Source organism: Amblyomma mixtum, chromosome 5 (assembly GCF_055824585.1).
Source record: "Amblyomma mixtum isolate Tamu chromosome 5, ASM5582458v1, whole genome shotgun sequence".
NCBI classification, from domain to species: domain Eukaryota; kingdom Metazoa; phylum Arthropoda; class Arachnida; order Ixodida; family Ixodidae; genus Amblyomma; species Amblyomma mixtum.
In genome coordinates, this window is record NC_143016.1 from 202,463,911 (window position 1) to 202,480,054 (window position 16,144).

General features: G+C 39.6%; 1 protein-coding gene across 1 annotated transcript; it reads left to right on the top strand.

Moving 5' to 3' along the window:
* Window positions 1-11,441: 11,441 nt before the first annotated feature.
* LOC149345440 (uncharacterized) lies at window positions 11,442-15,761 on the top strand. Its single transcript, XM_089546648.1, has 3 exons — window positions 11,442-13,096; window positions 14,204-14,308; window positions 15,064-15,761. The coding sequence occupies exons 1-3, from the start codon at window positions 11,708-11,710 to the stop codon at window positions 15,175-15,177; spliced, it is 1,608 nt and encodes a 535-aa protein (XP_089402774.1). The 5' UTR covers window positions 11,442-11,707; the 3' UTR covers window positions 15,178-15,761.
* The last annotated feature ends 383 nt before the right edge of the window (window positions 15,762-16,144 follow it).

Genomic DNA, 16,144 nt, shown 5'->3' on the forward strand with positions numbered 1-16,144 from the left:
AGTAACATTCACACCTAATGCACAGGCATATCGACCTAATTTGCTCCAAAGCACAAGCTTACCGCATATAAAATGCCTAATAAGATTAATTCTAGAGCATACATGCCCTGTTTGGTCACCCTGTCATGTGAGTGATGTAATAAAAACCTGAGTCTCTTCAAAAAAAAGCAATAAGATTTATTTACGGCAGCAAGAGAAACTAAATGAAGCGTTTTCAGTGTTCTGCGATTCAAGTGAGAAATGGCAAATTTAATTTCAAGAAAATCGTTGTCATGACACTTACGACCAAAAACGAACCATTTAAATACACTTATAAAAACAGATCAAACAACTTATCACAAGTAAAGAGATTTCAGTATCTGGGAGTAACATTCACACCTAATCCACAGGCATATCGACCTAATTTGCTCAAAAGCACAAGCTTACCGCATATAAAAATGCCTAATAAGACCAATTCTTGATCATACATGCGCTGTTTGGTCACCCTATCATGTGCGTGATGTAAAAAAACCTGAGTCTCTTCAAAGAAAAGCAATAAGATTTATTTACGGCAGCAAGAGAAACTAAATGAAGCGTTTTCAGTGTTCTGCGATTGAAGTGATAAATGGCGAATTTAATTTCAAGAAAATTGTTGTCATGACACTTACGACCAAAAAAGAACCGTTTAAATACACTTATAAAAACAGATCAAACAACTTATCACAAGTAAAGAGATTTCAGTATCCGGGAGTAACATTCACACCTAATCCACAGGCATATCGACCTAATTTCCTCCAAAGCACAAGCTTACCGCATATAAAAATGCCTAATAAGATCAATTCTTGAGCATGCATGCGCTGTTTGGTCACCCTTTCATGTGCGTGATGTAAAAAAACCTGAGTCTCTTCAAAGAAAAGCAATAAGATTTATTTACAGCAACAAGAGAAACTAAATGAAGCGTTTTCACTGTTCTGCGATTGAAGTGAGAAATGGCAAATTTAATTTCAAGAAAATCGTCATGAAACTTACGACCAAAAAAGAACCATTTAAATACACTTATAAAAATAGATCAAACAACTTATCACAAGTAAAGAGATTTAAGTATCTGGGAATAACATTCACACCTAATCCACAGGCATATCGACCTAATTTGCTCAAAAGCACAAGCTTACCGCATATAAAATTGCCTAATAAGACCAATTCTTGATCATACATGCGCTGTTTGGTCACCCTATCATGTGCGTGATGTAAAAAAACCTGAGTCTCTTCAAAGAAAAGCAATAAGATTTATTTACGGCAGCAAGAGAAACTAAATGAAGCGTTTTCAGTGTTCTGCGATTGAAGTGATAAATGGCAAATTTAATTTCAAGAATATCGTTGTCATGACACGACCAAAAAGAACCATTTAAATACACTTATAAAAACAGATCAAACAACTTATCACAATAAAGAGATTTCAGTCTTCACATTCACACCTAATGCACAGGCATATCGACCTAATTTGCTCCAAAGCACAAGCTTGCCGCATATAAATATGCCTAATAAGACCAATTCTTGAGCATACATGCACTGTTTGGTCACCCTATCATGTGCGTGATGTAAAAAAAACCTGAGTCTCTTCAAAGAAAAGCAATAAGATTTATTTACGGCAGGAAGAGAAACTAAATGAAGCGTTTTCAGTGTTCTGCGATTCAAGTGAGAAATGGCAAATTTAATTTCAAGAAAATCGTTGTCATGACACTTACGACCAAAAAAACCATTTAAATACACTTATAAAAACAGCTCAAACAACTTATCACAAGTAAAGAGATTTCAGTCTTTGGGAGTAACATTCACACCTAATGCACAGGCATATCGACCTAATTTGCTCCAAAGCACAAGCTTACCGATTATAAAAATGCCTAACAAGATCAATTCTAGAGCATACATACCCTGTTTGGTCACCCTATCATGTGAGTGATGTAAAAAAAACCTGAGTCTCTTCAAAGAAAAGATATAAGATTTATTTACGGCAGCAAGAGAAACTAAATGAAGCGTTTTCAGTGTTCTGCGATTGAAGTGATAAATGGCAAATTTAATTTCAAGAAAATCGTTGTCATGACACTTACGTCCAAAAAAGAACCATTTAAATAGACTTATAAAAACAGATCAAACAACTTATCACAAGTAAAGAGATTTCAGTATCTGGGAGTAACATTCACATCTAATGCACAGGCATATGTTCTAATTTGCTCCAAAGCACAAGCTTACCGCCTATAAAAATGCCTAATAAGATCAATTCTCTAGCATGCATGCGCTGTTTGGTCGCCCTTTCATGTGCGTGATGTAAAAAAACCTGTGTCTCTTCAAAGAAAAGGAATAAGATTTATTTACGGCAGCAAGAAAAACTAAATGAAGCGTTTTCAGTGTTCTGCGATTGAAGTGTGAAATGTCAAATTTAATTTCAAGAAAATCGTTGTCATGACACTTACGACCAAAAAAGAACCATTTAAATACACTTATAAAAACAGATCAAACAACTTATCACAAGTAAAGAGATTTCAGTCTTTGGGAGTAACATTCACACTTAATGCACAGGCATATCGACCTAATTTGCTCCAAAGCACAAGCTTACCGCATATAAATATGCCTAATAAGACAAATTCTTGAGCATACATGCACTGTTTGGTCACCCTATCATGTGCGTGATGTAAAAAAAACCTGAGTCTCTTCAAAGAAAAGCAATAAGATTTATTTACGGCAGGAACAGAAACTAAATGAAGCGTTTTCAGTGTTCTGCGATTCAAGTGAGAAATGGCAAATTTAATTTCAAGAAAATCGTTGTCATGACACTTACGACCAAAAACGAACCATTTAAATAGACTTATAAAAACAGATCAAACAACTTATCACAAGTAAAGAGATTTCAGTATCTGGGAGTAACATTCACACCTAATCCACAGGCCTATCGACCTAATTTGTCAAAAGCACAAGCTTACCGCATATAAAAATGCCTAATAAGACCAATTCTTGATCATACATGCGCTGTTTGGTCACCCTATCATGTGCGTGATGTAAAAAAACCTGAGTCTCTTCAAAGAAAAGCAATAAGATTTATTTACGGCAGCAAGAGAAACTAAATGAACCGTTTTCAGTGTTCTGCGATTGAAGTGATAAATGGCGAATTTAATTTCAAGAAAATCGTTGTCATGACACTTACGACCAAAAAAGAACCGTTTAAATACACTTATAAAAACAGATCAAACAACTTATCACAAGTAAAGAGATTTCAGTATCCCGGAGTAACATTCACACCTAATCCACAGGCATATCGACCTAATTTGCTCCAAAGCACAAGCTTACCGCATATAAAAATGCCTAATAAGATCAATTCTTGAGCATGCATGCGCTGTTTGGTCACCCTTTCATGTGCGTGATGTAAAAGAACCTGAGTCTCTTCAAAGAAAAGCAATAAGATTTATTTACAGCAGCAAGAGAAACTAAATGAAGCGTTTTCACTGTTCTGCGATTGAAGTCAGAAATGGCAAATTTAATTTAAAGAAAATCGTCATGAAACTTACGACCAAAAAAGAACCATTTAAATACACTTATAAAAAGAGATCAAACAACTTATCACAAGTAAAGAGATTTAAGTATCTGGGAATAACATTCACACCTAATCCACAGGCATATCGACCTAATTTGCTCAAAAGCACAAGCTTACCGCATATAAAAATGCCTAATAAGACCAATTCTTGATCATACATGTGCTGTTTGGTCACCCTATCATGTGCGTGATGTAAAAAAACCTGAGTCTCTTCAAAGAAAAGCAATAAGATTTATTTACGGCAGCAAGAGAAACTAAATGAAGCGTTTTCAGTGTTCTGCGATTGAAGTGATAAATGGCAAATTTAATTTCAAGAATATCGTTGTCATGACACTTACGACCAAAAAAGAACCATAAAAACAGATCAAACAACTTATCACAAGTAAAGAGATTTCAGTCTTCACATTCACACCTAATGCACAGGCATATCGACCTAATTTGCTCCAAAGCACAAGCTTACCGCATATAAATATGCCTAATAAGACCAATTCTTGAGCATACATGCACTGTTTGGTCACCCTATCATGTGCGTGATGCAAAAAAACCTGAGTCTCTTCAAAGAAAAGCAATAAGATTTATTTACGGCAGGAACAGAAACTAAATGAAGCGTTTTCAGTGTTCTGCGATTCAAGTGAGAAATGGCAAATTTAATTTCAAGAAAATCGTTGTCATGACACTTACGACCAAAAAAACCATTTAAATACACTTATAAAAACAGCTCAAACAACTTATCACAAGTAAAGAGATTTCAGTCTTTGGGAGTAACATTCACACCTAATGCACAGGCATATCGACCTAATTTGCTCCAAAGCACAAGCTTACCGCATATAAAAATGCCTAATAAGATCAATTCTAGAGCATACATACTCTGTTTGGTCACCCTATCATGTGAGTGATGTAAAAAAAACCTGAGTCTCTTCAAAAAAAGCAATAAGATTTATTTACGGCAGCAAGAGAAACTAAATGAAGCGTTTTCAGTGTTCTGCGATTCAAGTGAGAAATGGCAAATTTAATTTCAAGAAAATCGTTGTCATGACACTTACGACCAAAAACGAACCATTTAAATACACTTATAAAAACAGATCAAACAACTTATCAAAAGTAAAGAGATTTCAGTATCTGGGAATAACATTCACACCTAATCCACAGGCATATTGACCTAATTTGCTCAAAAGCACAAGCTTACCGCATATAAAAATGCCTAATAAGACCAATTCTTGATCATACATGCGTTGTTTAGTCACCCTTTCATGTGCGTGATGTAAAAAAACCTGAGTCTCTTCAAAGAAAAGTAATAAGATTTATTTACAGCAGCAAGAGAAACTAAATGAAGCGTTTTCACTGTTCTGCGAATGAAGTGAGAAATGGCAAATTTAATTTCAAGAAAATCGTCATGAAACTTACGACCAAAAAAGAACCATTTAAATACACTTATAAAAAGAGATCAAACAACTTATCACAAGTAAAGAGATTTCAGTCTTCACATTCACACCTAATGCACAGGCATATCGACCTAATTTGCTCCAAAGCACAAGCTTACCGCATATAAATATGCCTAATAAGACCAATTCTTGAGCATACATGCACTGTTTGGTCACCCTATCATGTGCGTGATGTAAAAAAAACCTGAGTCTCTTCAAAGAAAAGCAATAAGATTTATTTACGGCAGGAAGAGAAACTAAATGAAGCGTTTTCAGTGTTCTGCGATTCAAGTGAGAAATGGCAAATTTAATTTCAAGAAAATCGTTGTCATGACACTTACGACCAAAAAAACCATTTAAATACACTTATAAAAACAGCTCAAACAACTTATCACAAGTAAAGAGCTTTCAGTCTTTGGGAGTAACATTCACACCTAATGCACAGGCATATCGACCTAATTTGCTCCAAAGCACAAGCTTACCGTATATAAAAATGCCTAATAAGATCAATTCTAGAGCATACATACCCTGTTTGGTCACCCTATCATGTGAGTGATGTAAAAAAAACCTGAGTCTCTTCAAAAAAAGCAATAAGATTTATTTACGGCAGCAAGAGAAACTAAATGAAGCGTTTTCAGTGTTCTGCGATTCAAGTGAGAAATGGCAAATTTAATTTCAAGAAAATCGTTGTCATGACACTTACGACCAAAAACGAACCATTTAAATACACTTATAAAAACAGATGAAACAACTTATCACAAGTAAAGAGATTTCAGTATCTGGGAAAAACATTCACATCTAATCCACAGGCATATCGACCTAATTTGCTCCAAAGCACAAGCTTACCGCATATAAAAATGCCTAATAAGATCAATTCTTGAGCATGCATGCGCTGTTTGGTCACCCTTTCATGTGCGTGATGTAAAAAAACCTGAGTCTCTTCAAAGAAAAGCAATAAGATTTATTTACAGCAGCAAGAGAAACTAAATGAAGCGTTTTCACTGTTCTGCGATTGAAGTCAGAAATGGCAAATTTAATTTAAAGAAAATCGTCATGAAACTTACGACCAAAAAAGAACCATTTAAATACACTTATAAAAAGAGATCAAACAACATATCACAAGTAAAGAGATTTAAGTATCTGGGAATAACATTCACACCTAATCCACAGGCATATCGACCTAATTTGCTCAAAAGCACAAGCTTACCGCATATAAAAATGCCTAATAAGACCAATTCTTGATCATACATGTGCTGTTTGGTCACCCTATCATGTGCGTGATGTAAAAAAACCTGAGTCTCTTCAAAGAAAAGCAATAAGATTTATTTACGGCAGCAAGAGAAACTAAATGAAGCGTTTTCAGTGTTCTGCGATTGAAGTGATAAATGGCAAATTTAATTTCAAGAATATCGTTGTCATGACACTTACGACGAAAAAAGAACCATAAAAACAGATCAAACAACTTATCACAAGCAAAGAGATTTCAGTCTTCACATTCACACCTAATGCACAGGCATATCGACCTAATTTGCTCCAAAGCACAAGCTTACCGCATATAAATATGCCTAATAAGACCAATTCTTGAGCATACATGCACTGTTTGGTCACCCTATCATGTGCGTGATGTAAAAAAACCTGACTCTCTTCAAAGAAAAGCAATAAGATTTATTTACGGCAGGAACAGAAACTAAATGAAGCGTTTTCAGTGTTCTGCGATTCAAGTGAGAAATGGCAAATTTAATTTCAAGAAAATCGTTGTCATGACACTTACGACCAAAAAAACCATTTAAATACACTTATAAAAAGAGATCAAACAACATATCACAAGTAAAGAGATTTAAGTATCTGGGAATAACATTCAGGGAGTAACATTCACACCTAATGCACAGGCATATCGACCTAATTTGCTCCAAAGCACAAGCTTACCGCATATAAAAATGCCTAATAAGATCAATTCTAGAGCATATATACTCTGTTTGGTCACCCTATCATGTGAGTGATGTAAAAAAACCTGAGTCTCTTCAAAAAAAGCAATAAGATTTATTTACGGCAGCAAGAGAAACTAAATGAAGCGTTTTCAGTGTTCTGCGATTCAAGTGAGAAATGGCAAATTTAATTTCAAGAATATCGTTGTCATGACACTTACGACGAAAAAAGAACCATAAAAACAGATCAAACAACTTATCACAAGTAAAGAGATTTCAGTCTTCACATTCACACCTAATGCACAGGCATATCGACCTAATTTGCTCCAAAGCACAAGCTTACCGCATATAAATATGCCTAATAAGACCAATTCTTGAGCATACATGCACTGTTTGGTCACCCTATCATGTGCGTGATGTAAAAAAACCTGACTCTCTTCAAAGAAAAGCAATAAGATTTATTTACGGCAGGAACAGAAACTAAATGAAGCGTTTTCAGTGTTCTGCAATTCAAGTGAGAAATGGCAAATTTAATTTCAAGAAAATCGTTGTCATGACACTTACGACCAAAAACGAACCATTTAAATACACTTATAAAAACAGATCAAACAACTTATCACAAGTAAAGAGATTTCAGTCTAAGGGAGTAACATTCACACCTAATGCACAGGCATATCGACCTAATTTGCTCCAAAGCACAAGCTTACCGCATATAAAAATGCCTAATAAGATCAATTCTAGAGCATATATACTCTGTTTGGTCACCCTATCATGTGAGTGATGTAAAAAAACCTGAGTCTCTTCAAAAAAAGCAATAAGATTTATTTACGGCAGCAAGAGAAACTAAATGAAGCGTTTTCAGTGTTCTGCGATTCAAGTGAGAAATGGCAAATTTAATTTCAAGAAAATCGTTGTCATGACACTTACGACCAAAAACGAACCATTTAAATACACTTATAAAAACAGATCAAACAACTTATCACAAGTAAAGAGATTTCAGTATCTGGGAATAGCATTCACACCTAATCCACAGGCATATTGACCTAATTTGCTCAAAAGCACAAGCTTACCGCATATAAAAATGCCTAATAAGACCAATTCTTGATCATACGTGCGCTGTTTGGTCACCCTATCTTGTGCGTGATGTAAAAAAACCTGAGTCTCTTCAAAGAAAAGCAATAAGATTTATTTACGGCAGCAAGAGAAACTAAATGAAGCGTTTTCAGTGTTCTGCGATTGAATTGATAAATGGCAAATTTAATTTCAAGAAAATCGTTGTCATGACACTTCCGACCAAAAAAGAACCATTTAAATACACTTATAAAACAGATCAAACAACTTATCACAAGTAAAGCGATTTCAGTATCTGGGAGTAACATTCACATCTAATGCACAGGCATATGACCTAATTTGCTCCAAAGCACAAGCTTACCGCATATAAAAATGCCTAATAAGATCAATTCTTGAGCATGCATGCGCTGTTTGGTCACCCTTTCATGTGCGTGATGTAAAAAAACCTGTGTCTCTTCAAAGAAAAGCAATAAGGTTTATTTACGGCAGCAAGAGAAACTAAATGAAGCGTTTTCAGTGTTTTGCGGTCGAAGTGAGAAATGGCAAATTTAATTTAAAAAAAATCGTTGTCATGACACGACCAAAAAAGAACAATTTATATACACTTATAAAAACACATCAAACAACTTATCACAAGTAAAGAGATTTCAGTCTTCACATTCACACCTAATGCACAGGCATATCGACCTAATTTGCTCCAAAGCACAAGCTTACCGCATATAAATATGCCTAATAAGACAAATTCTTGAGCATACATGCACTGTTTGGTCACCCTATCATGTGCGTGATGTAAAAAAAACCTGAGTCTCTTCAAAGAAAAGCAATAAGATTTATTTACGGCAGGAACAGAAACTAAATGTAGCGTTTTCAGTGTTCTGCGATTCAAGTGAGAAATGGCAAATTTAATTTCAAGAAAATCGTTGTCATGACACTTACGACCAAAAAAAACCATTTAAATACATTTATAAAAACAGCTCAAACAACTTATCACAAGTAAAGAGATTTCAGTCTTTGGGAGTAACATTCACACCTAATGCACAGGCATATCTACCTAATTTGCTCCAAAGCACAAGCTTACCGCATATAAAATGCCTAATAAGATCAATTCTAGAGCATACATGCCCTGTTTGGTCACCCTATCATGTGAGTGATGTAATAAAAACCTGAGTCTCTTCAAAAAAAGCAATAAGATTTATTTACGGCAGCAAGAGAAACTAAATGAAGCGTTTTCAGTGTTCTGCGATTCAAGTGAGAAATGGCAAATTTAATTTCAAGAAAATCGTTGTCATGACACTTACGACCAAAAAAGAACCGTTTAAATACACTTATAAAAAGAGATCAAACTTATCACAAGTAAAGAGATTTCAGTATCCGGGAGTAACATTCACACCTAATCCACAGGCATATCGACCTAATTTGCTCCAAAGCACAAGCTTACCGCATATAAAAATGCCTAATAAGATCAATTCTTGAGCATGCATGCGCTGTTTGGTCACCCTTTCATGTGCGTGATGTAAAAAAACCTGAGTCTCTTCAAAGAAAAGCAATAAGATTTATTTACAGCAGCAAGAGAAACTAAATGAAGCGTTTTCACTGTTCTGCGAATGAAGTGAGAAATGGCAAATTTAATTTCAAGAAAATCGTCATGAAACTTACGACCAAAAAAGAACCATTTAAATACACTTATAAAAAGAGATCAAACAACTTATCACAAGTAAAGAGATTTCAGTCTTCACATTCACACCTAATGCACAGGCATATCGACCTAATTTGCTCCAAAGCACAAGCTTACCGCATATAAATATGCCTAATAAGACCAATTCTTGAGCATACATGCACTGTTTGGTCACCCTATCATGTGCGTGATGTAAAAAAAACCTGAGTCTCTTCAAAGAAAAGCAATAAGATTTATTTACGGCAGGAAGAGAAACTAAATGAAGCGTTTCAGTGTTCTGCGATTCAAGTGAGAAATGGCAAATTTAATTTCAAGAAAATCGTTGTCATGACACTTACGACCAAAAAAACCATTTAAATACACTTATAAAAACAGCTCAAACAACTTATCACAAGTAAAGAGATTTCAGTCTTTGGGAGTAACATTCACACCTAATGCACAGGCATATCGACCTAATTTGCTCCAAAGCACAAGCTTACCGCATATAAAAATGCCTAATAAGACCAATTCTTGATCATACATGCGCTGTTTGGTCACCCTATCATGTGCGTGATGTAAAAAAACCTGAGTCTCTTCAAAGAAAAGCAATAAGATTTATTTACGGCAGCAAGAGAAACTAAATGAAGCGTTTTCAGTGTTCTGCGATTGAAGTGATAAATGGCAAATTTAATTTCAAGAAAATCGTTGTCATGACACTTACGACCAAAAAAGAACCATTTAAATACACTTATAAAACAGATCAAACAACTTATCACAAGTAAAGAGATTTCAGTATCTGGGAGTAACATTCACATCTAATGCACAGGCATATGACCTAATTTGCTCCAAAGCACAATCTTACCGCATATAAAAATGCCTAATAAGATCAATTCTTGAGCATGCATGCGCTGTTTGGTCACCCTTTCATGTGCGTGATGTAAAAAAACCTGTGTCTCTTCAAAGAAGAGCAATAAGATTTATTTACGGCAGCAAGAGAAACTAAATGAAGCGTTTTCAGTGTTTTGCGATCGAAGTGATAAATGGCAAATTTAATTTAAAAAAAATCGTTGTCATGACACGACCAAAAAAGAACAATTTATATACACTTATAAAAACACATCAAACAACTTATCACAAGTAAAGAGATTTCAGTCTTCACATTCACACCTAATGCACAGGGATATCGACCTAATTTGCTCCAAAGCACCAGCTTACCGCATATAAAAATGCCTAATGAGACCAATTCTTGAGCATACATTCGCTGTTTGGTCACCCTTTCATGTGCGTGATGTAAAAAAACCTGAGTCTCTTCAAAGAAAAGCAATAAGATTTATTTACGGCAGGAACAGAAACTAAATGTAGCGTTTTCAGTGTTCTGCGATTCAAGTGAGAAATGGCAAATTTAATTTCAAGAAAATCGTTGTCATGACACTTACGACCAAAAAAAACCATTTAAATACACTTATAAAAACAGCTCAAACAACTTATCACAAGTAAAGAGATTTCAGTCTTTGGGAGTAACATTCACACCTAATGCACAGGCATATCGACCTAATTTGCTCCAAAGCACAAGCTTACCGCATATAAAATGCCTAATAAGATCAATTCTAGAGCATACATGCCCTGTTTGGTCACCCTATCATGTGAGTGATGTAATAAAAACCTGAGTCTCTTCAAAAAAAGCAATAAGATTTATTTACGGCAGCAAGAGAAACTAAATGAAGCGTTTTCAGTGTTCTGCGATTCAAGTGAGAAATGGCAAATTTAATTTCAAGAAAATCGTTGTCATGACACTGTATCGTATCGCAACCTGCGTGCGCAAGATAGCGCTGTGCCCTCGCCCTGACTTGATATTGTGTCCCCTCTTTCTTAACCCCCTTGCCACTATTTCTCTTTAAATATGCTCGCTGAATAAACAGCACGGCATTGTTCCCTTCACACTGGCATGCGTCACTTCACTGGACAACGAGACGAAACATGGTGTCAGAAGTGGGATAAGGCTCGGCCTAAGGAACGCCCCTGCACCTAGGACCTGGAACGGCTGCCGGCGGCGTGCTGCTGGAAGCAAGAAATGGAGCGCCTAAGGCCGCCAGAACCACTGCGTCTAACAGGAGACGGCGGTCGAAGTTGGAAGTTGTTCAAACAGAAATTTGAACTCTTTTTGCAAGCAACGTCCAGTTCCAGCAAGCCAGCATCAGAAGCAGAAAAAACCACTGCCAGCAAGCCAGCATCAGAAGCAGCAAAAACTGCACTCTTCCTTAGCGTGGCCGGTGAGGATGCAATTGAAGTGTTCAATAATTTTTTGTTTGCCGACGGGGAAGACAGAGAAGACTACGCCACCGTCATTGCGAAGTTCGAGGAATACTGCGTCGAGCAACAGAACGAAGTACACGAACGGTATGTGTTTCGTTCACGGATCCAAGGCGAAGCAGAGCCATTCGAACAGTTCCTTCGCGACCTAAAAAAGCAGGCCATGAATTGCAACTTTGGGACAAGTGCAGACGATATGGTTCGCGACCAAATTGTATTCGGCACGAACTCTCCAAAACTGCGAGAAAAAATGCTGCGGGAAAAGAAGCTAACTCTGGGAAAAGCCGTAGATTTGTGCAAGGCGGCAGAAACATCAGCACGTCAGAACGAGTTCTGGAGTCGAACAAAGAAACTGTCCGAGATCAACGCTGTCTCTTCGAGTAGAACCGGAGTGAAGCTACAACAGCTCTCGAGGCGAGTTTCCAGGTGCAGTCGATGCGACCGCACTCACGCCCCACGACAGTGCACTGCCTATGGCAAGACTTGCTATTCGTGCAGCAGGCCCAACCACTTCGCATCGTGCTGCAGAGCGAATGCCCACGTTCAAGAAGTACAGCACGAAGGTGACGATTTTGACGTTCTGGACATAGCCATTGGCAGTGTCATAAGCAACCGCGACTGGTGTGTGAAGGCCAAATTTGGCGGCAAGGAGGTGACGTTCAAGGTCGACACTGGCTCCCAGGCGAATCTTGTACCTATGTCACTCTTTCGGACGTTAAATGCAGGTGCACTGAAGCCCAGTGGTGCCGTTCTGCGGTCGTACGGAGGTGCTATCATCAAACACTGCGGCACGTGCTCAGCGCCGGTGCAAGTAGGTGAACGAAAAATTTGCACTGAATTCTTCATAGTCAAGAAAAACCACCAGGCCATCTTGGGACTTCAAGCCAGCGAGCTGCTAGGTCTACTTCGCCGCACAGTGGACACCGTCACCTCGACCTCTTCTCATGAAGTGGCTAGGGAGTACCCTGGGCTCTTTCAAGGAACTGGGTGCTTACAACGTGAATACAGGATACTGCTGCGCAAGGACGCTGTGCCCGTCGTTCAAGCTGCTCGGAGGGTGCCCATTGCCTTACAGGAGCCATTGCGTACTGAGCTACAGCGAATGGAGAAAGAAGGAATCATCAGAAAGGTCAGCGACCCAACCGACTGGGTAAGCCCACTAGTCATTACACGCAAGAAAGACGGAAAAATGAGGGTGTGCATGGATCCGAGAAGGATCAACGACAGCCTGAAAAGAGAGCACTACCAGATGCCGCGTCGGGAAGATATCGAGGCGGAGTTAGCGGGAGCTAAGTTCTTTTCTCGTCTAGACGCAAATGCAGGCTTTCACCAGATCCCGCTTGAGGAGCGGTCGTCGAAACTTTGTACGTTCGCAACGCCCTTCGGCCGGTACTGCTTTCTCCGGCTTCCTTTCGGGCTCGCGTCCGCCAGCTAGGTGTTTCAAAAGGCGCTGAATGAAGTCTTTGACGGTGTTCCTGGAGTACGGGTGTACGTGGATGACGTTCTCATTTGGGGCACTACCAGAGAAGAGCACGATGAACGACTAAGATGTGCACTAAAAGCAGCTGAAGCTGCAGGCCTGACATTCAATGTTGCAAAATGCGAGTTTGGCGCCGAAAAAATAGCATTTTTAGGCGACGTGATCAGCAGCGAAGGAATAAGCCCTAGTCCGGCCCTGGTCGAAAGCGTAAGGAACATGCCAAAACCACAAAACAAACAGGCAGTACACAGGTTGCTCGGGGTGGTAAATTACTTCAGCAAGTACTTGCCATCCCTAGCTCTGCGAACACCAATTCTCCGCTCTCTTCTAAAGAAAAATGTTTTATTCGAATGGACGGCCAATCACGAGAGAGAGTGGAAAGATATATGCGACGCGCTCACCAAGGCACCATTACTCGCAATTTTTGACCCACAGAAAGAAACAAAAGTGACGTCAGACGCGTCACAGAACGGCATCGGTTCAGCTCTGCTACAGCGGCACGGCGTAAATTGGAGGCCAGTCGCTTACGCGTCGAAAACACTGACAGAGTGTGAACAGCGCTATTCACAGATCGAAAAAGAAGCGATGGCTCTCGTATTTGGCTGTGAGAAGTTTGACCACTTCACATACGGTCGCCCAGTCTTGCTTGAAAGTGACCATCAGCCGCTAATAAATATATCAAAAAAGGCCATAGCAGACATGCCGCCGAGATTGCAGCGGTTTTTCCTGAGACTGTTGAAATATGATTACGCTCTAACATTTGTTCCGGGTAAACAGATGCAGTTGGCAGACATGCTCTCAAGGTCGGCGGGTCCTGCTGACATCAGCCACTCGGAGACAGAAGATGTTGAAGTCCATGCCATCAGCATTTTGTCTGCACTGGTGAGTGACAGAACAGCTGCACTACTTGCGCGTGAGACGGGAGCTGATACCTATCTCAAAGTGGTGATGCAGAACCTCGCAGACGGGGTCACGGTTGAAGGTCCGCTCAAATCTGTGGCTGCTGAACTTTCAGTAGTGGGTGGAATACTGTTTAAAGGAACGAAGGTCGTTATACCTCGAAGCATGCGGGCCGAGACATTGAAACGCATTCATGCTGGGCATCTTGGCATTGCGAAGTGCAGAGCAAGGGCAAGGCAGCTGGTGTACTGGCCAAACATCAACAGTGACGTTGCATCGATGATTGAGGGTTGTTCAACCTGCAGAAAGTATGCTTATAACCAACCATCAGAGCCACTGATGCTCCGCGCCACTCCAACCCAAGCCTGGTACCGCGTTGGTGTCGACATATTTCAATATGGCGGAAAATACTACCTCATTGCTTACGATGCCATGTCGAATTTTCCAGATGTCGAGGAGCTCTGCGACCAAACGACATCCGGCGTCATCGAAAAACTTGGGGCCATGTTTTCACGATTCGGAATCCCGATGGAGGTATGCACAGATAATGGCCCACAGTTCTCCAGCCATGAGTTCGCTCTTTTCGCTGAGCTGTACGACTTCAAACATGTTACGTCAAGCCCGATGTTTCCTCGGTCCAATGGGCTGGCCGAAAAGGGAGTGCAAGTAGTAAAGCGTATCCTCAAGAAAACCACAGAGGCGAATGAAAACTTTTGGCTTGGTATGCTCAATTACAGATCAAGCCCATTGGAAGACGGCCGGTCGCCCGGCGAACTGCTCCAAGGGAGGACCCTGCGCACGACTTTGCCAGACTTTCGACGTCAGGCTGTTACACGGGTCAAGAAACATGAGCAGGCGAGTCACGCCACCCGATGCCTGGCCCCACTTCAAAAAGACGACGTCGTGCGCATTAAGGGGACAACGTGGGATCGCAAGGCCAAGGTAACTGCAGCGGCAGCTCCTCGCTCCTACTACGTGCAAACCAATGATGGCAAGACGTTGCGGCGCAATCGACAACATTTACTGGCAACAAAGGAGAAGTTTGACACTGAGGCCTCAGACAGCGATGAATCTAGCGATGACAGCATTTTAGCCCGGGAAGAGTCGTCAACCCTACCACCGGCACCAGCGGCTCCGGTTATGCCGACCAGAGACACCAGTCCGGCGCCCCAGCAACCCCGCCGGTCCGCACGTGTGAGAAAGCCGCTTGACCGCCTTCATTACGACGAGAACTTCAAGCAAATCAGCCACCAGCGTTAAATGTGCTGCGAAAAACTGTGACGGAGGAGGATGTATCGTATCGCAACCTGCGTGCGCAAGATAGCGCTGTGCCCTCGCCCTGACTTGATATTGTGTCCCCTCTTTCTTAACCCCCTTGCCACTATTTCTCTTTAAATATGCTCGCTGAATAAACAGCACGGCATTGTTCCCTTCACACTGGCATGCGTCACTTCACTGGACAACGAGACGAAACAGACACTTACGACCAAAAACGAACCATTTAAATACACTTATAAAAACAGATCAAACAACTTATCACAAGTAAAGAGATTTCAGTATCTGGGAGTAACATTCACACCTAATCCACAGGCATATCGACCTAATTTGCTCAAAAGCACAAGCTTACCGCATATAAAAATGCCTAATAAGACCAATTCTTGATCATACATGCACTGTTTGGTCACCCTATCATGTGCGTGATGTAAAAAAACCTGAGTCTCTTCAAAGAAAAGCAATAAGATTTATTTACGGCAGCAAGAGAAACTAAATGAAGCGTTTTCAGTGTTCTGCGATTGAAGTGATAAATGGCGAATTTAA